Below are 20,420 nucleotides of genomic sequence, written 5' to 3'. Positions count from 1 at the left end.
TGGTTCTGATAACCGAGGGATTCCCTTCCTTCCTTCACCTTTTAGAAATCATGCATCCAAAGTTCATTTTGATAAACAGAGCATACAGATCAGGAAACCAGCACAAAGTAGTAGTTAAAATCTCAAACCCTGCAGTCAGAGCCACTGAGCTTGAATCCCTGTTCTGCCACTTGCTGGAGACCTTGGAAAATCCACTTAACTTCTTGAAGCCTCAGATTCCTCAACTGTAAAACGAAATACCTTCCTCCCAGCCTTGCTGTGGAGATAAGGTAAGATGGTGTATGTAATACCTGCCGAGCACCAAGTAAGTGTTCAGTAAATGTAATCTATTGTTCTTATCAGAGCAATTATAAGAGTAAGGAAGTATTCAATAAGAATAAGAATAACAATGAACAAGCTTTCAGAGGACAACAGCTACACTTGTCCTGGGCAAATGAAATATGTTTAATGGAGGCCCAGGATGAAGTTCTTACATGCATCTCATGGAAATAATGGCTTTGCCTCTGTCAAGGACCATGTAGAAGAGTTGAACTCAATATGCACTTCTTCCTCCTATTTCTCAGGTAACATTTTACCCTTTCTCAGTTCGCTTCATGTCCTCTTACCCTCAGTAATCTGGAATCCCAGGCAGCATTGCCAGATAAAATACAGGTTGCCCAGTAAAATTTGAATATCAAATAAACAACTATTTTTTTTAGTATAAGTATGTCCCAAATATTGCATGGGACAGACTTATATCAAAAAGAAAATAACAGTTGTTTACGTGACATTCAAATTTAAGTGGCCTCCTGGCTCGGTTTGGTTGGGCTTTTTGCGAACTCTGGTAATCCTAAACCCAGACCAGGAACAAAGGTTATTTTCAGCAATAGTTCCACCTTCAAAGTAAATCCAGCCACTTTGTCGTCATGAACACCCTTATTTTCAGACAGGCTTCCCAGTTAAATTACCAAAAATAAGTGCTTTGTATCTCAGAAACTTTCAGATTGTGGGGAAACTAAATCTCATTCTTTTATTTATTTTCTAGATGTAACCTCCCTTTTCAGAGCACAGTAAAGGCATAAATAAAAGCTTGCTGACATTAAGGAGAATCTTGCTCTTTCACAGTCTCAGTGCTTCCATTTCTCCAGTGAAAGCAGAGTCCCTAACCTCCTGCGGGTGACCATTACCCAATTAAAGCCATTCACTGATTTATAAGGGCAAGAGAAGATGGGGTGAATTAAGGGGAAATGGTAACTTGAGATTTTGGCCCACAGAGAGTTCCCAATAGCCTGACACAGCTGTGAGCAGGGGAAGGCACTGCCAGACCACGCCCTGAATACAAGAAAGTTTCCCGCAGAAGTCTGATGTCATGTGACAGCCACAGTATCTGCAACAACCGAATTTTCATCTCACTGTTAGGTTTCAAGCCCCCAAATGATGGAAAAAAATGAAGCGAGCTTGGTGGGGTCATTTCATTTAAGTTAGAGGTTTCACCACCATAATCCAATTCCAATCCCGGGGCCATAATTTTATCCAAGTGACAGCAGGTTGCTCTCTGAGTCCCTGAATAGAAGGACGCTTTTCCTAATGGCAGTGTCTTCTCATGGAGCTTGTGGGCTTCTAAGCTGGCTCAGTTAGGCGAGAGGATGCATGACTCCAGGAGGGGATCCATCCCTTATAGTTCAACATTTACCGAATGCCTTGTTTGTACATGTCATTTGACAAGAGCTGTGAAAGGCACAAGAATGAACCTCTACCCTCGAAAAACTTAAAACCTACTGTGGGGAGTGGGGAGGAAGTAAGACAAAAAGTAGACGATGGACATGGGCTGAGCAGAGAGTCAGAAAAGGCTTAGGGGAGTGGGCACTGGAGACAGGCACCGAGGAATAAACACGAGCAGGAATATGAGAAAAGGACCAAAAGTATGATTTCATGAGGAGCTTTGAATAAAACCTTTAAAATCCAGTCTCTTCGCAGACGTAGAGAATGGACTTGAGGACACGGGGAGGGGGAAGGGTAAGCTGGGATGAAGTGAGAGAGCGGCATGGACATATATACACTCCCAAATGAAAAATAGATAGCTAGTGGGAAGCAGCCACATAGCACAGGGAGATCAGCTCTGTGCTTTGTGACCACCGAGAGGGGTGGGATAGGGAGGGTGGGAGGGAGATGCAAGAGGGAGGGGATATGGGGGTATACACATGCATATAGCTGAGTCACTTTGTTATACAGCAGAAACTAACACACCATTGTAAAACAACTATACTCCAATAAAGATGTTTAAAAAAAACAAAGAGGGCTTCCCTGGTGGTGCAGTGGTTGAGGGTCCGCCTGCCGATGCGGGGGTCCAGGAAATTACCACATGCCGCAGAGCAGCTGGGCCCTTGAGCCATGGCCGCTGAGCCTGCGTGTCCGGAGCCTGTGCTCCGCAACGGGAGAGACCACAGTGGTGAGAGGTCCTCGTACCGCAAAAAAAAAAAAAAAAAAAAAAAAAAAAAAAAAATCCAATCTCTTAGGCAGAACTAAGAATATGTGTAGTCACTGGGGAAATAGGCAGACGCCATATTGCTGAGGACCTTAAAAGTTGGTTATTGAATTTGCAGTACTTGGTGGTCATTAACAGTCTTTGGAGTCAGGGTGACAAAATCAGATCTAGTGCTTCACTAGGAGCCAACTCCAGCCCTAGTGGGAAGAGGCAGCAGTCACTATACGGTGTGATCTGATGGGATGCTGAAAGGCCCTGTTTCTCCTCACACCTCAAACATCTCCTCCTCTCAGCCCAGTAGGGTTCTAATTTTGAGATTTTTATCCCATTTTAAATGTATTGTCTCTTAAAAAGCTGGATATAATAGTATATGAAGGGCCTTAACGGATCTGTCAGTGATAATCCCTGAGGGGCCCCAGGAATTACTCCAGGGGGTGGGAAGAGAGTAGGGCTGTGGATGAGGCACTGAGGAGGGACCCGCCCTCGCCTGCTGCTTAGCTCAGGGCCTCTGTCAGTAACTGGCTGGCCTTTTCACTGGTGGAGGAATACAGGGAAGAGTTTGGGTTACAAGCTTGCACCAAGTCCGAACTTTCCACTGACCCCCTACATGACTGCAGTCAGCCACCAATTGAATTCTTCCATGTCATCTATAAAATGGGTAGAAAGATAGCACATCTTGACCTCCCAGAGATGATTCCCCAATAGACAACCCTGTGTCAATCAAATTATTAATTTTATCAATGCTTTGTTAGATGGGCAGTATCTTGTTTTTTTCAGATTATTTTTGGAGGATACCATGTAGCTGTTTTGTGTGTGTTTGTTTGTTTGCTCCACAGGAAAAGGTAGATACCCCAGCTCTAACTCATTTGGTTAAAAAGTGAATACTTAAGAACCAGGCCAAGGGGCTGACCCTGAAGGCATTGCCACCTAGGCCTGTCTTGGGACTCACCTCCCAGGTTTCACAGCGGCCCCAGCAGGCATCCGTGGTGATCCGAAGGCCCTTGCAGCCGGGCTTCTTGGCCAGGAAAGTAAACTCTCTCACCGCACAGCCCACAAACGTGTGCAGGTTCCCGCCGGAGGTGCTGAGGACACAGCCGCAGCCAGCCAGGAGGAGGAGGGCCGCAGGGCCAAGGAAGAGGTATGCCAGCCTCATACTGTTCCCCGAGAGGGAGAGGAAAGAGAGTTTATTAACAGATCCAGCTGCCTCCATGGGACTGCCATCAATGTGCTGGTCGCTATCAAAGGGACATCGCTCTTAGCATTTCAGGAGAAATGAGCCAAGAAATTGTAAGTGCCCACAGACTCCAACACAAATGCCCAGCGTTTCCTCCAAGTGGCTCCAATATGGATTCCATGGACCCACTGAGCTCACTAGACATCCAACCCTCCAAGGGCATCCTCAGGCTTTTCCTTATAGCATTCCACCTGCTGGACTTGACTTGTGGGTGAAAGAAGTTTGTCCCAATCGTCTCTTCAAAATGAACACAGATTATGAGTAACACCAAAAGTAATGCATATCCTAACATAATACAGGGATACACACAAATTCTTATTCAGATCAGGGTATTTGGAATTATGTTACATGCTTTGCTCACAATTATATTTCCAACATCATGGATGGGGAATGGAGGGCGGAGGTAAATAAACAATAATTGTATGCCCCATACGTATTGCTACTAACCCAACCCACCACAAAACTTGGATATGCAGATGTGAATCCTCACACCTGACTTGGTGGCCATTCATAAGAATGTGTCCTACTTGCTACAAATTCCCTCTGGGCTAACCTCCACTCTAATAGGCACCTCGTAGTGAGTGAATTTAAAGCCAAATGATGGAAAGCATCACGGGTATTTAAAATATAACCCCTGTCAACTACCAATCTACTGTCTATCCTCTCTGGGTCTTGGTCATTTCCTGTGCTTTTTCAGGAGCCAGAATCACTCCTTTCATGCTTGGCCCACCAGACAGGACATACCTGGATGTTGAAATGAGGGTGGACACTACACTTATAGAACACCCCCAGTTCATTATGACTTAAAACTGGCTGCAAAGTTATTTATTCCCAAACTGATCTCCCAGTTCCTACTTCTGATCTGTCACCTTAGCAAGGCTATCTGGACTCACCCTCAAGTAGAACGAAGTTACAAGCATGGAGAAGCACTTACCTGATTTTACTGGAGCTGCCTCTTCTTTAAAGCTGAAACCTGCACCCAAGGCTTTGGAAAGTCACGATGAGCGGTACAAGTCTGCTCTGGGTAAATGCCTCTACCCTCTGTTACTGGGCTGCTTGATTGCTCAAATATATAGGAAAGGTCTCGTCAATCAAAACAAAAGGGAGGCAGAGCCTTACAGGAACCGCTAAACACATCAAAGCCTTGGGATATAAAGCCATTCTCTATTTTCCAAAAGTGATTAACTTAAAGGGTGTTGTTCTGTTTCTTAACATCGCCTACTGAAACAGAAAGTTACCTTGGTGGGTGACATAATCCTAGGGAAACAGTCAAAGGTAGTTCACCTGGCTCTGGGAGACCAAGTGCACTGGGGCAAGATGGATTAGATTTTCCTTCGCGGTAACCACAACTTTCCTTCGAAACAGGAGGCAGTCACCAGCAGCTCAGGGCAAACTCTTTTTCCTTTAACTCACAACACATTTCAATAGATTGAAAGATAACAAGACAATAATTCTTCCTGGAGAGAACATGGGATCGCTAACTGAAAGGATGGAAATCACAGTGAGAAGAAACATTTGAATGTCTTAAAATGAGTTAAGGATTAGATCATATCAATAACACTTTAAAATGAATCACACAGGAAAAAAATATTAAGATGTTCAACACGATTATCTTCCAGCATGGTACTTAAAAATGACTTTTTTTCTAAGTAGCTTTCAGCATTTTTCACATTTTCTACTTGGGGCAGGCTTTTGTAATAGAAAGTCAAGAATATTGATACTTTAAAAATTAATAAACCAGTAAGTATCCATTTGTGCTGCATGTAAGGATATTCAATGCTGTTGTAATGGAACTGTTTCATTTGATTTCAGGTTCTTAAAAGTCTAAACTAAGAATGAAATGGTATTCCTTATGAGTGTGAGATACAGTTTATATTCCAGTCTGCAACTGTAGCATGTAAATGGATGAAAAAACCTCATTGTTCATGGCATTATTCGGGGTGCTCTAAAAAATAAATGAAGCAAACATCATTCTTGCCTTTAGGAGTTTACATATCATAGCTAATAATGACATAGCCCAAGCCATTTAAGATGCACATTAAATAAATAAATGATACAAAATAAAGAAGTTAAAACATTTCTATTTTCTGCAAAGAAAGGTGTTCTTTAAATAAACATGCTACTCATTAAGGGTTTGATTTTTCTTTCAAAACATATAATAACCCTTAGTGAATCTATCACTATACCATCAATAGACCCATCTCTAGGGTCAGATTATTATATATATTTTATAGAAATTGAACTAGGCTTGGAATAAAGGACTTTCTTCAGCCCTTCAGCCTGTGAGTAGCATAACCAGACCTGGGGTACTATAGGGACAGACTGCTTACCTGGTGTGAGAGTCCTAACTTGCTGGGCCAAGAGCTAGCCAACCAGCGGTGAGCTGCCATCCTGACCTGAGACTGTTCAACCCTTTTAGATGAGACCTGAAACTTTCATACCTGTGTCTGCAATGTCACAAGATAAAGAAAGACAACAAAGGGAGGCCAAGAGTACCATTCTTTCACAATCCCCAACTTCCTTATAATGCAGAGCTGTGGCATCCTGACTACTCCCCGTCAGCATTAACTTCATAAGGATGACAACTTACAGTCACTGAGCACCTCCTATGTACCAGACTCCATGGTATCTGCTGTGCTCTGACATATGTTGTCTCTAAATCTTATAACAATTCTGTAAATCAAAGATTAATTAATCTCCTTTTTTCCATTGGGAGAAATGGAGACTCAGTTATTTTCTAAGCTACCTGCCTTCAAAGCCTTTGACAGCACTGAGGATGGCAAATAGGTTTGTTTCATCCCCGTAATCAACTGCAGTCAATTGAAGGTGCCGCCTGGAACACTGTGTTAAGAAAGGCCCTTGGGGCTTCCCTGGTGGCGCAGAGGTTGAGAGTCCGCCTGACAATGCAGGGGACGCGGGTTCGTGCCCCAGTCCGGGAGGATCCCACATGCCGCGGAGCGGCTGGGCCCGTGAGCCATGGCTGCGCGTCCGGAGCCTGTGCTCCGCAATGGGAAAGGCCACAGCAGTGAGAGGCCCGTGTACCGCAAAAAAAAAAAAAAAAAAGAAAGGCCCTTGAATCCATTCCCAGTGCAGAAGGCTGTGGCCCAGCAACATCATCATGAGTGTAGGAAAGGGGAATGGTATACGGATGCCACCATTTTGCAGTCCGTGCACTGTGCCATGCCACCTGCCTCTCTAGAGGCAGTGAGAGGTTGCTGTGTGATTTCTAAGGCTACTTAAGGCCCTGATACCTGCAGAATATCTCAGGATCTCTATCTGCCACCTTCCTTTCCATTTAGCCTGTATCTGCCACCTTCCCTTCCATTCCTGTTGATGTTCCCACCACTAAAGTCCCTCTCTTGTTGTAGCAAAGATGTGCACAATGTCTCCAAGCACAGGCCCTAAGGAATCTTCTCTCATCTTGTTCCATTATCTTCACATGGATTCATTGTTACCTTGGAGGATGAGTCACAAGATACAAGTTCACTAGGGGTAAGGAGAGCGGAGAAGGGGCGTAGGAGAGCAATCATCTTGAGGTCTAGGGGAGCGTGAAAACAGAGGAATGAGCTGAGTGTCAGTGCCTTGAAAGGTTGTGGCCTGGTCCAGGGTGGGCAGCCCCAGACAGGGAGGACTAGGGAGTGTACAATCTGTGCAGGAGATGGAGATATTGCAAGAGCCTGGTAGCTCCCTTCCCTGGCCTAGCCATACTGATTCTCAGTGGCACAACTTCTTTCGTGAATGCCTTGGGCAAGTTACTTCTCTTAGCCTCAGTTTCCTCTTCTGCAACATGATGGGGTTGGACCCTATGACTCATAGGTCCTTCCTAGCACCAGCATTTAAAGGTTTGCAAAACTATTTATGAAGATAACAAGCTGAGGGCAAGTCAGATGGAGAATCCAAAGGTTCAGATTATCTTAAAGTCATCTAGATTTGTGTTTGTCTGACTCTGACACCTGCCAGCTTGTGATCTTGGAGTCTCATAACACACTGAGTTTGTTTTCTACAAAACTGAAAATGCCTCCTTCATAGGGTTCATGTGAGCCTCCTACAAAGTAATGTCTATAAATTTCTTATCTCAGTGCTTGAGATCTGATAAGCAGGCAATAAATGTTTTACTTTTTTCCCCATCATCATCGTGTGTACCTCTAAGAAAGAAAAATCTGCCAATAAAAAATTATGTCCATTAATTATTAGGCATATCCTGATTTCAAAGGTATTAAATGTGAAAAAAAAATAGGAGTCTGAAAATACAGGAAGCAAAGTCTTTGGAGGCTAGGAGACCTTCTCAGCATTCTGAAACCAGGAGACATGGGTAGGTACCAACCATGCTTCCCCACAGTCTGTGATGTTTTGAGCTGACACTAAAATTGACACATTTTTAAGTAGGAAAAAAGGTCTGACATATTAGATTTAATTTTTAAGGTCCAAATCTCACACTTCATGGATGCAAACTTTACCACAGTACCAAGTTTTAATATATTAATAAATCGTCATGAATACTCCCAAACAATTTCAGTTCTGCCCAAGGATGGAGTCAAACTAACTGAGCCAACCTCTGTCCCACAGGTACTAAGTGAGGGCCCACAAGAACTCTGCTGTCTGCTGCATCACTTACAATGATCTCTTAAGAGTTGAGAAAAGACATGCGTGCTCTGATACATTTCTCCACGTTGTCCTCTCAGAATTCACAATGCTCTGTCCAAGGACCAAATTAATTAGCATGATGCCTCCTGTAGATGAATGAAAAAGCCACAAATGAAGTTATGTGTTTCAAGGAAGTAAAAGAATTAATGATTTTCTGCAAACAGATACAAGAAAGGTCAGCCTTGGATTTTACAAAGTTGAATTTTGCTTTTAATATCCCTTATTCAGTTGGGGAAAAAACTCTGGGATTACAAACGAAGATGAATGGTGAAGTCCTGAAAGAAATTAATTTTATTGAAAAGTCATTTATTCCTTTGGAAGCACTGGGCATTTGTGGGACAGCTCTTCATTTTATTGATTTAAAGGGGTAACATTTGCCCTAGATGATGGTGCAGTTGCTATGGTAACGTTTTTTTCTAATGAGACTAAAAATAATGAAGCCTGTGTATGATTTACTAAGGCAAGTCAAGCCTTTCTCCACAACTTTCTGAAAGAAGTATCTGTCAGTTGTCACAGATTTATTTCAGATTAAGGGGAACATGGTTTAGGAGCTGAAGTGGAATGTTTTTATTTCCGCCTGACTCTTCCACTTTTGAATGTCATAGATTTGCAGGGCATGGCAGACACATGCCCAATAGAGAGGAACAGAGAGGAGCTTAATGAGTCACAAAGAATCATTCTTTATTTCAAGTGCATCCTGTATTCTCATTGGAATGAGTCCACAAAGCTGCTGGGTCCCCAAATCCTTCATTTGTAATTCCCTAGGCGGTCGCACAGACAAGGCCAAGGTTGTTGTTAGCTAAGCTTTGAAGCAACAGCACCTTATTTGTTAGTTATTGGCTTTGTCCCAGAAAAAGGTTCCTAGGATCACAGCCCCAGAATGCGTGCGTGTGCCTGTGTGCACCAATGCTTATGCTTGAGAGATGGAGCAGGGTGATGGGAGAGTGGAGATAGAGAAGAGGAGAGCTGTTCTACTCTCCAGCGTTCTCATTATATAACCTAACACATATTTATTAAGGTACTACCATGTGCCAGGCACTGTCTAGCACTGAAGTCACTGGGTTCATTAAAAATAAATAAATAAAAAGATGATGTTGAGAGGCATGAAGGTGAAATAGCTAATAACTAAGAGTAATGATAGATTTCCTTCCTCCTTCCCTTTCTTTATCTCCTCTTCCTTCCTTCTTTCTGTCCTTCCATATTTTATTGAATGTTACCGTGTGTCAGACACATGCTAAGTACATGTGATGCAAATATGAACAGAGCTAAGAACCTGCCCCCAAAGAGTCAACAGTCTAGCGAGGGTGATAAATAAACCAACATACATATGGCCCAGATATTGTACTCTTGGGCATTTATCCCAGAGATATGGAAATTTATGTTCCCGTAAGAAGCTGTACACATTTTCATGGCAGCTTTATTCATAATAGTCCCAAACTGGAAACAACTCAGGTGTCCTTCAACAGGTGAATGGTTAAACAAACTGTGGTCCATCCATATCATGGAATCCTACACAGCAATAATAGGGAATGAACACACAACAACTCATGAATCTCTGGAGAATCATGGGGAGTGAAAAAGCCAGTCTTAAAAAGTTATATACTGTATGATTCCATTTATATAACATTCTTGAAATGACAAGATTCTAGAGATGGAGAACAGACTAGTGGTTGCCAGTGGTCAAGGAGACCCAGAGATAGGAAGGAAGTGGGTGTGGTTACAAGGGGCAAATGTAGAATTTTTGTGATGATAGAAATGTTCTGCTCTTGACCGTGGTGGTAAATAAATGAACAAAACATGTAATAAAACTGCATAGAATTAAATATACACACATACACAGATATAAGTAAACTGAGTAAATGTAAACAAGATGGGTGATTATATCAATGTCAATACCCTGATAATATAATATTGTACTACAGTTTTAAGTACAAAAAACACTGAGGGAAACTGGATGAATGGGACACAGGATGTCTCTGTATGAATAAATGAGTCCTGTGGATGTAATGTTCATAATGATGACTATAGTTAGCATTACTGTATTGTATATTTGAAAGTTGAAAAGAGAGTAGATCTTCAAAGTTCTCATCACAAGAAAAAAAATTTTGTAACTATGTGTAGTGAGGGATGTTAACTAAACTTAATGTAGTAATCATTTTATATATCAGATCATCATGTATCACTAAAACTAATACAATGTTAATGTCAAATATATCTCAATTTTTTAATGAAAAAAGTATTCTTCATTAAAAAAGTTAATTTTAAGTATTACTGTTAAGAAATAAAAAGAATTAGAAGCTTAAAAAAATAAATCAATATAACATTAAATGGGATAAGTGCAGTGGTAAAAATGGAGATAGGGTGCTAGGAGACCTTAGATTATTTCCTATCGAGGTGACTCTAGCAAGTTGGGAGAGAATTCATCTCAGGAAGAGGAAACCACACGACTCCACCATTAGAGTTAAGAGCAGACTCTTTTGACATGATACTATATATAGAAAACCCTAAAGACTCCACACAAAAACTACTAGAACTGATCAAACAAATTCAGCAAGGTAACAGAATACAAGATTAACATACAGAAATCAGTTGCACTTCTTTACACTAACAATGAAATATCAGAAAGGGAATGTAAAAAAACAAATCGCATCAAAAAAGTAAAATACTTAGGAATAAACCTGACCAAGGAGGTAAAAGACTTTTATGCTGAGAACTATAAAACATTTATAAAGGAAATTTAAGATGATTCAAAGAAATGGAAAGATATCCCATGCTCTTGGATTGGAAGACTTAATATTGCTAAAATGGCCATACTACCCAAAGCAATCTACAGATTTAATGCAATCCCTATCAAATTACCCACGACATTTTTCACAGAACTAGAACAAGTAAGTCTAAAATTTATATGGAACCATAAAAGACACAGAATTGCCAAAGCAATCCTGAGGAAAAGGAACAAAGCAGGAGGCATAACCCTCCCAGGCTTCAGACTATACTACAAAGCTACAGTAATCAAAACAGCATGATATTGGCACAAAAACTGACATATGAATCAATGGAACAGAATAGAGAGCCCAGAAATAAACCCACACATCTACAGTCAATTAATCTTCAACAAAGGAGGCAAGAATATACAATGGGAAAAAGACAGTCTCTTCAGCAAGTGGTGTTGGGAAAGTTGGACAGCCACATGTAAATAAATGAAGTGAGAACACTCCCTCATACCATACACAAAAATAAACTCAAAATGGCTTAAAGACTTAAATATAAGACATGACACCATAAAACTCCTAGAAGAGAACATAGGCAAACATTCTCTGACATAAATCTTACCAATGTTTTCTTAGGTCAGTCTCCCAAAGCAATTGAAATAAAAACAAAAATAAACAAATGGGACCTAATAAAACTTATAAGCTTTTGCACAGCAAAGGAAACCATAAACAAGATGAAAAGACAACCTACAGAATGGGAGAAAATATTTGCAAACGATGCGACCAACAATTTCCAAAATATACAAACAGCTCATACAACTCAACAATAACAACAAAAAAACAAACAACCCAACTGAAAAATGGGCAGAAGACCTAAATAGACATTTCTCCAAAGAAGACATACAGGTGGCCAAAGGGCACATGAAAAGATTCTCAACATCACTAGTTATTAGAGAATTGCAAATCAAAACTACACCTCACATCAATCTGAATGGCCATCATTAAAAAGTCTACAAATAACAAATGCTGGGGAGGGTGTGGAGAAAAGGGAACCCTCTTATACTGTTGGGAATGTAAGCTGGCACAGCCGCTATGGAAAACAGCATAGACGTTCCTCAAAAATCTAAAAATAGAGTTGCAATATGATCCAGCAATCCCACTCCTGGACAGATATCTGGACAAAACTATAACTCAAAAAGACACATGCACCCCTATGTTCATAGCAGCACTATTCATAATAGCCAAGACATGGAAACAACCTAAATGTCCATCAACAGGGGAACAGATAAAGGAGTTGTGATACATACATACAATGGAATATTACTCAGCCATAAAAAAAGAATGAAATATTGCCATTTGCAGCAACATGGATGCAACTAGAGATTACCATACTAAGTGAAGTCATTCAGAAAGACAAATACCATATTATATCACTTATATGTGGAATCTAAAATACGACACAAATGAACTTATCTATGAAACAGAAACAGACTCACAGACGTAGAGAACAGACTTGTGGTTGCCAAGGGGAGGGGGAAGAGATGGAGTGGGAATTTGGGGTCAGCAGATACAAAGTAGTATACATAGAATGGATAAACAACAAGGTACTACTCTACAGCACAGGGAACTGTATTTAATATTCTGTGATACACCATAATGGAAAAAGAATATTAAAAAGAATGTATGTATAGGTATAACTGAATCACTTTGCTCTCCAGCAATTAACAAAACACAACATTACTGTGTATAGTAAATCAACTATATTCCAAAAAAAATTACTTTAAAAGAGCAGACTCTTCATCTGTCTTGCTCACTGCTATTTCTCCAAGGCCTAAAACATTGCCTGGCTCACAGTTAATTATCAAAAACTGTTCACTGAATGAATAATAAAGATGTGGAAGAGGATGTGGTGAGTTTTGGAAGCTACAAGGAGTCATCATGGTTGAGCATAGAGTGTGTTTAGGAGGATAGACAGGGATGAGAATGGTTACAGAAGATGGGCTACGGGTCAGGTACTCTGAAGGGTTCAACCTTTATTCCAACATAAAGTAGGAGCCAAGAAAGATCCTGTGAGCACAGTGAGGAGACAGACTGGAACAAAGACACCAGCTGGGGAGGTTGCTGTGGCGATCCAGGTGAGTCCTTTGCTTACAGTCTTGTATGTTAGAAGTCCTTCAGTATAAGTCCTATGTCCAAAACGGAGGTGTCCAATAGCAATAGAATTCAAGCCACATACGCAATTTTAAATTTCTAGTAGCCATATTAAGAAAATCAAAGGAAAAGGTGAAATTAATTATAATAATTAATTCCAGCGTGTTAAAATCTAGAAATAAGATTGTACCCAATATTATCATATAATCAACATGTAATCAAAATAAAACGTTATTCATGAAATTCTTTATACTCTTTTTACATCCTTTTCTTATACTAAGTCTTTGGAGTCTGATCTGTATTGATATGTATCATTGACAACACATCTCAGTTCAAAGCAGCCACATTTCAAGTGCTTAAGAGCTACATGCCCTAGCTACCATATCGAACAGCATAGGTCTAATGCACAGATGGTGCTACCCAGTGGCAAGGAATAATTATTTGAACTTCCTCTAGACCCTTTCCATGTGGCACGACTATTAATTCTCACAACAACAGCAACGACAATCCTATGAAGTATCATCATCTACCTTTGTGATGAGGAAACTGAGCCCCAAAGAAGTTAAACAAATGGACCATGGCCTTCCAACTAATCAGTGATGGAGGTAGTATTCAAATTCAGCTCTGACTGACTGCTTTTTCCTCTATGCGGCTGCTTTAGCCACTTTATTATGCTGTTCCAGTGAGAAACCTTGGCCTGCAGTGAGGGATCATAAGATCAATCTTATGGAAACATCTGAGCCCTCGCCAACTGAGCTCGTGCAGCTGATGCATGTGAAACTTCAAAGCTTGAAGCAGCAAGGAGTCCATAAAAGAGACGATTTTTTTTTTCAGAATTTATCAAAATGCTTATTTATCTAGAACCTGATTTCTGAGCTGCTGAGCCTAATTACTTGATTTGAGAGTCTCAGTCTTTAGAAATGTGCTGGTCTGCCTAACTGAATCACTGCTTCTTACCTTAACCTCACTGAGGAGCTCACATCAAAATAAATTATGGGGAGAAATTTCTTCTAAGTAGAGATGGCCCTGACATTTAGTGAATGATGAAGCCAGAATAGTATTCAGGTCCAGAGACGGGACACTAATATAATCAAGGGAATGGAAGAACTTCATAATAAAGGATAGGCTTTGAAACAAATCACCAGCCTAAAGGATAAGCTGGACAGGCAAAGGCTGAGGGGAAGGAAGATACAACATAAGATCTTGAAGCCATGATGGCTATGGATATAGTGAACAGCAGTATTTCTAAGGCTGACCTAAGACCCATTTCTCTCTGTAGCTGTGGCCCCTGGGCCCTGGGTGTCTCTTGTAACAAGTGACCCACATTTGCAAAATGCTGGCCAAGGATTAGAGATGTAGTTTGAGATGTTTAAGAGCTGAATAAAGTAAAAGTCTCAAACCCACGAATCTGAATTAACAAGCCATGGATAGAAAGCCAACTAAGGCCGAGAACATGAAGCTGAAACAGTCTGAATATTAAGTACACAAACGTCTAATACCATTTGTTGACTTCCTCACTATCTACATGACCTCTCTATTTGGATGTCACAGAAACATCCCAAACTCATTATGTCCCAAACAAAGTTCTTTATCTTTTTCTCCAGGGTCTTTCCCACCCCTTTCATCTGGCATTTTCCATCTCTGTAAATGAAACCCTTTGAGATTCATTCTAAGCACCTCCCTGCCTCCCCCCCACCCACATACAATTCTATCAGTTTTATCTCCTAAATACCTTGTGACTCAGTTTCCTAATTCAAAACCCTTAAAGACCCTTCTTACTTATGCCTCTGACTCCTTCCTCTCTCTTCACTGTACCTAGAAAGATCTTTTATCAATGTCAGTACATGATTTGTACATTCTGGTTTAAACTCATCACTGCTCCCCATGGCACCCAAGACAAAATACAAACTCTTTAACAAAGCTCTCTCCTTAGCCCCTCCCCATTCTCACTCCAAGTTCAGGTCTCTCTTCATGAGCCAAGGACCACCCTCTCTCCCATCTGGCCTTCACACTTGCCCTTTCCTCTCCCCAGTTCCTACCTCTGCTTCACCCCCTATTCATTTAGGACTTGGCTTAGCTGTTTGCTTCCTTCAGGAAGCCTTCCCTGATCCTCAAAGTCTGAGATGGATGCCCAAGACGTGAGCTCTCATCATGCCTCGTGCCTCCCCTATTGCAGCTCCTTTCATATGGGACCATCATCAGAGGTTCACTTGTCTCCAACCCCTACTAGATTGTAAGCTCCAAGTAGCTGCCCTGTCACTCTCCTGTTCACCCTTCCATCCTCAGCGCTTGTACAGAATAGGCAATAAACACTTAAGTAAATGAGGAAAACTGAATGCTTGTGGAGAACACCAAATATCACTTATTCCCATTTTCCCCCAACTCAAAACTTTGTGAACCTCCATTAAAGGTTGGCAAATATTTCTGGAAAAGCAAATAGTCGATCCAACAAGATCTGCCTTCCCATATCTAAATGAGAACTCAGTGGGACAGTGCAGGGTCATCATGAAATGCCACGAGGTTTGAGTTAGTGCAACGTGGGGCCCACGTGTAGGGGTGTGGAGTCACCCAGGCAACAAGCAGTTCTGGAAGCATGAGGCCCGGGGAGCAGGGTCAGCACCCACTTTCCCGTTATCTTCTTTCCCATCACAGGACACTAAACCTGCTGGCTTCCACCCCCTACCAATATGAACAGATTCCTCCATGCGAGTGGTCAGGCAGGGCACATATCTGCTCCTTGGAACTCCTCGGCACCTTGGTCTGTTTGGCTGAGTTTTATGACTACAATTACTTGGAAAGGAAAAAACATTTTCCTTCTTTGCAGCTTGAAATATCTCATCAAAGAAATGTGGAGACTATGGAAATCAGATTTGACTGGCAGACAGCTATTTGCTTCGATCACTTCTGCTATTCTGTAGCTCTCTTTGGAAAAAGGAGTTTGGGCTTTTCTGACAGCCTGATGGGCAAGGACATAATTTTAATAATCCTCTCCCCTCAGGGGCAAAAGTAAAGAAGGAAACTTCATAATGAAATTACTGTGCCTCAAATATGTGGTCGCTAGGTTCATCCTTTCTGCATTGTTCATGTCCAGGACTCTGGAAACGAGATGCTTATTTCAGGCATGCCTGACACTGTTGTTGATGCTCTGTTTTCCACACTGCCTTGAAGACCGATGAGGCCTGCGAAAGACTGAGCCTGTGAAGCTTTAGAAGTACTATCAGAACACACACACACACACACACAATTCAACTCTGTTCATCACGTAAAAAGCATGGATCTAACTCTTCAAAATGAATTACAAGGCCCTTGTATTTTTAGACTCCAATTTCCAATGTTATGATTGGGGTTAGTTGGGAGGAAGGGACGCTTATCTCCCATCCTCACTTGTCTGTAGTGGGCAAGAGGAGAGAATGGATAGAATAATTCAGCCCTCTGTCTCTCTACTCCACACTCCCACCCTCTGTCTCTTTTCTGATCCAATGATGAGATTGGGAAATAAACAAGGTGACTCAGCGTCCTGGAGGTTTAGAGTTCAGGTAGATTTATCACTTGGGATGGTTTTGGCTGCACATAACAAGCCACTGAAGGTACCATAAGCATACTTGAGCCTAAGTAACAAGAAACCCGGAGTCAGGACGATCCGGCTTTGGTGGGGCTGCTCAACAGCGTCACCAAGGACCCAGGTGCTGCTCATGTGTCTGGTCTGCGATCCCCAGCGTGTTGACATGCCTCCCTTCATGACCTGCCCCAGCTCCAAACTGAGTGTCCTTAAGCAACAAGTGTCCAAAAGCAAAAAGGAAGGAAGGAGGGAAGGAAGGGAGGGAGGGAGAGGGAGAGGGGGAGTGAGGGAAACAGGAAGGAAGGAAGGAAAGAAAGGGAATAAGGAGAGGAAGGTATGATACCTTGTCACAGCACTTCTCTTTTAAGGGAGAAAACGTCTTCCAGAAGTTTCCTCCGATTTCCTCTTTAATCACGTTGGCCAGAATCAGGCCACACAATCATGCACTAGCTGTAAGGAAGGCTGGGAATGGGAGTACCTTGTCTGCAGCTGGAAGACCAGCTTTGTTCACAAGGGAGAAAGGCACCTACTGGTGTGTCAGGTAGACAACCACCAGCGCCTGTCACATGTGTTGGTTTGAGTCAGAGCAAAGGCCATGTCAAGTTGTGCTCTCTAATTTAACCTCATTCAGTAGGAAAGCCAATATTTGTACCTCCTCCTATCAGATTCCTGCATCCTATCTTTCTATTAGTTCCAAGCTCAGAGCAAGGAGAGAGTCATGATTACTTATTACCCTCAAACACTAACAGTTACTGCCAGGAGCACAGCTGACCATAGAAAAATAAACCACCGCCCTCAGTTTCTTTATCTGCAAAGCGAGAGATTTGGATGAGAGCATCTCCGAAGCCCCTTCCAGCCCAGACAGTCTGTGGTCCTATGACTGTGCATTCAAATGTCTCCAAGCAGTGAATCAAATCACAATCAGCCTAAGAAATGTTATGAAAGGAAACAATTTTACTCACATTGACTTACATTGGCCTTAAGGAATCAAAACTAGTAAATAATGATGAAGTTTGAAGCCAGTGTCAGCTTAATAAAAATAGGAACTTGTGAATATGCCCCAAGCCTGTTGTTCAGAGTAGCCATGTAATGGGCTTACGAGAGTTTAGGAAAATTGTTATTCCCTTGAAACTGAGTTTTGTTATGACAAGCAGAATGACAAGGCACTAAAAATGGATCTCTCCTTCATCTCTGCATTGAAACGATCTCTAATGTCTACAGGATACAGCCCAAACGCCTTGACACAGCTTATAAAAGGTCCTAGCAACAGCCTCCACGCACAGCTAATGTTTTTAGTCTTACTCTGTGCTCAATATATATGAAGCACTTTACATGTTATTGTCTCTTTTAACCCTCACAACAAGAATATTGTTATAATGTTGTTATCTCCATTTTACATATGAAAAAAACTGGAGTTAAGTAACTTGCCCAAGGTCACACAGCTAAAAGTAATGGAGTCAGGATTTCAATGTTGGCAGTCTGTAACCAGAGCCCATGCCCTTGACCACTATGTTATATTCCTCTACAGTATTTAAATATTTTTTTAAATTTTTGTTTACATTTCTATTTCTACCACTAATCCATAAGGGCCATTGTCTTCCCACCCCTTAATACTGTATCTGACAGCAAACAGACACTCAATGAAGATTTAAAGAATGAATGAATGGGGCACAGTGGTTGAGAGTCCGCCTGCCGATGCAGGGGACATGGGTTCGTGCCCTGGTCCCGGAGGATCCCACATGCCGCAGAGCGGCTGGGCCCGTGAGCCATGGCCACTGAGCCTGCAAGTCTGGAGCCTGTGCTCCGCAATGGGAGAGGCCACAACGGTGAGAGGCCCGCATACCGCAAAAAAAAAAAAAAAAAGAATGAATGAATGACTTCCTGTGCAGACTTTTCACTGTTCTTCAAACGTTCTTACTCTATTATACAACCAAGCTGCTGTGCTCCACCTTACACAGCTCCTTCTGCCCAGCAGACTCCAACTCCTCCTTCAGGTATGTGCTCAGATGTCATATCCATGCTGTGCTCTTCCCATCCGTCTTCCAAAGAGAAAAATAGGTCACATGGAAAACAAGTCACATAAGAAGGCACTAGAATCAGAATGGCATAATATTTACTTATTAATCAGGATCAGCTAAGAAAAATGCCCAAATCTCAATGGCTTACCAAATAAAATCACTCACAGTCAGCAGAAGCAGAGGGCAGGGCTCTGCCATCATTAAGGGACAGAGGGTCCATCTTACGATAACACCATCTTCAAGGTGTGGCCTGGAGGACCACCATGGAAGGGGAAGAGAGAGCCTGGAGGACAGTGCAGCTTGAAGTGGGCACATCACCTCCACCCACATCCCATTGGCCATAACTCAATCTTATGGCTCTGACCTAACTGCAAATAAGGCTGAGGAACAAGGCCATCCTGCACGCCCAAGAAGAAAATGAAATAAATTGGGTGAACACATAATATTGTTTTCACCAGAGCTTCTCCGCAGTAATATGGAAAAAATGCCTTCAGAATTCAAATGAAAAGTATTTTCATCTTAGGAAATTCTACACCTAGACAAATTTTCAATCAAGCATTAAAGTAGAATAAAGAAATGTTCAGGCATGCAACATCTCAAAAAGTATACACCCCATGTACCCTTTCTCAGGAAGCTACCAAAGAACGTAAACAAGGAAGTAAAGAAAGGAAGAAGAAAACATCAAATCCAGGAATCAGGGATCCAAGGCAGGAGAGAGTTGAAGAGAAGTCCCGAAATAATAGCCATACAGAAGGCCCAGAGAACAACAAACTCAAACTGGAGAAGAAGGGTGTATAGTGACCCCATTTGAAGGTGAGGAAAGGGAAAGGGGGCTGCTGATATAAATGTGCTCTATTATACCACCCTGCTCCCTCATCTTCATTATATGAAGTCAACAAAATAACAGCTAAAATTTATAAATCTAGAAATTACAGTATAGGCATATTACTTAGAAATGGAGAAGTTACAAAAGAAACAGTTAAAAAGAATTGAAAAGTGTTGGTTGGAAGTGGGGCGGGGTAGAGCAAGGGAAGGCCATTTTTCATTCTAACTCTTCATATAGTATTTGAGTTTTTAACCATATAATGAATTTCTTGGCTAAAAACTTACATATTTTTTAAACAAAGAGGAAAGAGAGATAAAGAAGTTTTCATACTCTTTTCCTTCATCCTACCCAAAGCTTCCCCCAAGAACCTCATGATGGCCTCAAAATGTCAAGAAGGGAAGAATGGGACGGGGCAAATGTGCATTAATATGACAAGTTCTTTGAACCCGCTAGCAGAGTATTTTCCCTTTCATCCAATTCTTTTTTAAAATACTGGTCAGTGGTCCCATCTGCCTAAGTAGGTTCAAGGGAAGAGGGGAAAACAGATGAGGCCATGAAGAGAGGCTCTGTAGCAGCACTAGTGACCACCCATATTGGACCTCTCCTCCATCTTGCCAAAAAAAGGAAAAATAAGACATTCTAGGCATTTTTCTGACATCTTTATGCTCTATATCCTCCTTATCTAGTTTGACAGGACTGTTTGGTGAGCTCATGATGGTCACCCATAAGTATTGCCTTCAAAAGTGCTGGTACACCTGTCAATCTTACCTAATTTCAATAATTCACCTTTTGATTTTTTTTCAGGCAACATTT

General features: G+C 41.6%; 1 protein-coding gene across 1 annotated transcript in view; it reads right to left on the bottom strand.

Moving 5' to 3' along the window:
- The window catches only part of GPHB5 (glycoprotein hormone subunit beta 5), a 35,999-nt gene that overhangs the window by 2,434 nt on the left and 13,145 nt on the right, over window positions 1-20,420 (bottom strand). Inside the window, exons 3-5 of the mRNA XM_079912568.1 lie at window positions 8,314-8,428; window positions 6,029-6,145; window positions 3,414-4,761 (exon numbers count right to left, since the gene is read on the bottom strand). Of these exons, the coding sequence (XP_079768694.1) occupies window positions 3,414-3,674 (261 nt within the window). The 5' untranslated portion in view covers window positions 3,675-4,761; window positions 6,029-6,145; window positions 8,314-8,428. The remainder of the gene's footprint in view (window positions 1-3,413; window positions 4,762-6,028; window positions 6,146-8,313; window positions 8,429-20,420) is intronic.

The sequence above is a fragment of the Stenella coeruleoalba genome (assembly GCF_951394435.1).
Source record: "Stenella coeruleoalba genome assembly, chromosome: 2".
Lineage (NCBI taxonomy): Eukaryota > Metazoa > Chordata > Mammalia > Artiodactyla > Delphinidae > Stenella > Stenella coeruleoalba.
The sequence above is the reverse complement of the archived record's forward strand: the minus strand, read 5'-3'. Positions and strand labels throughout refer to the sequence as shown.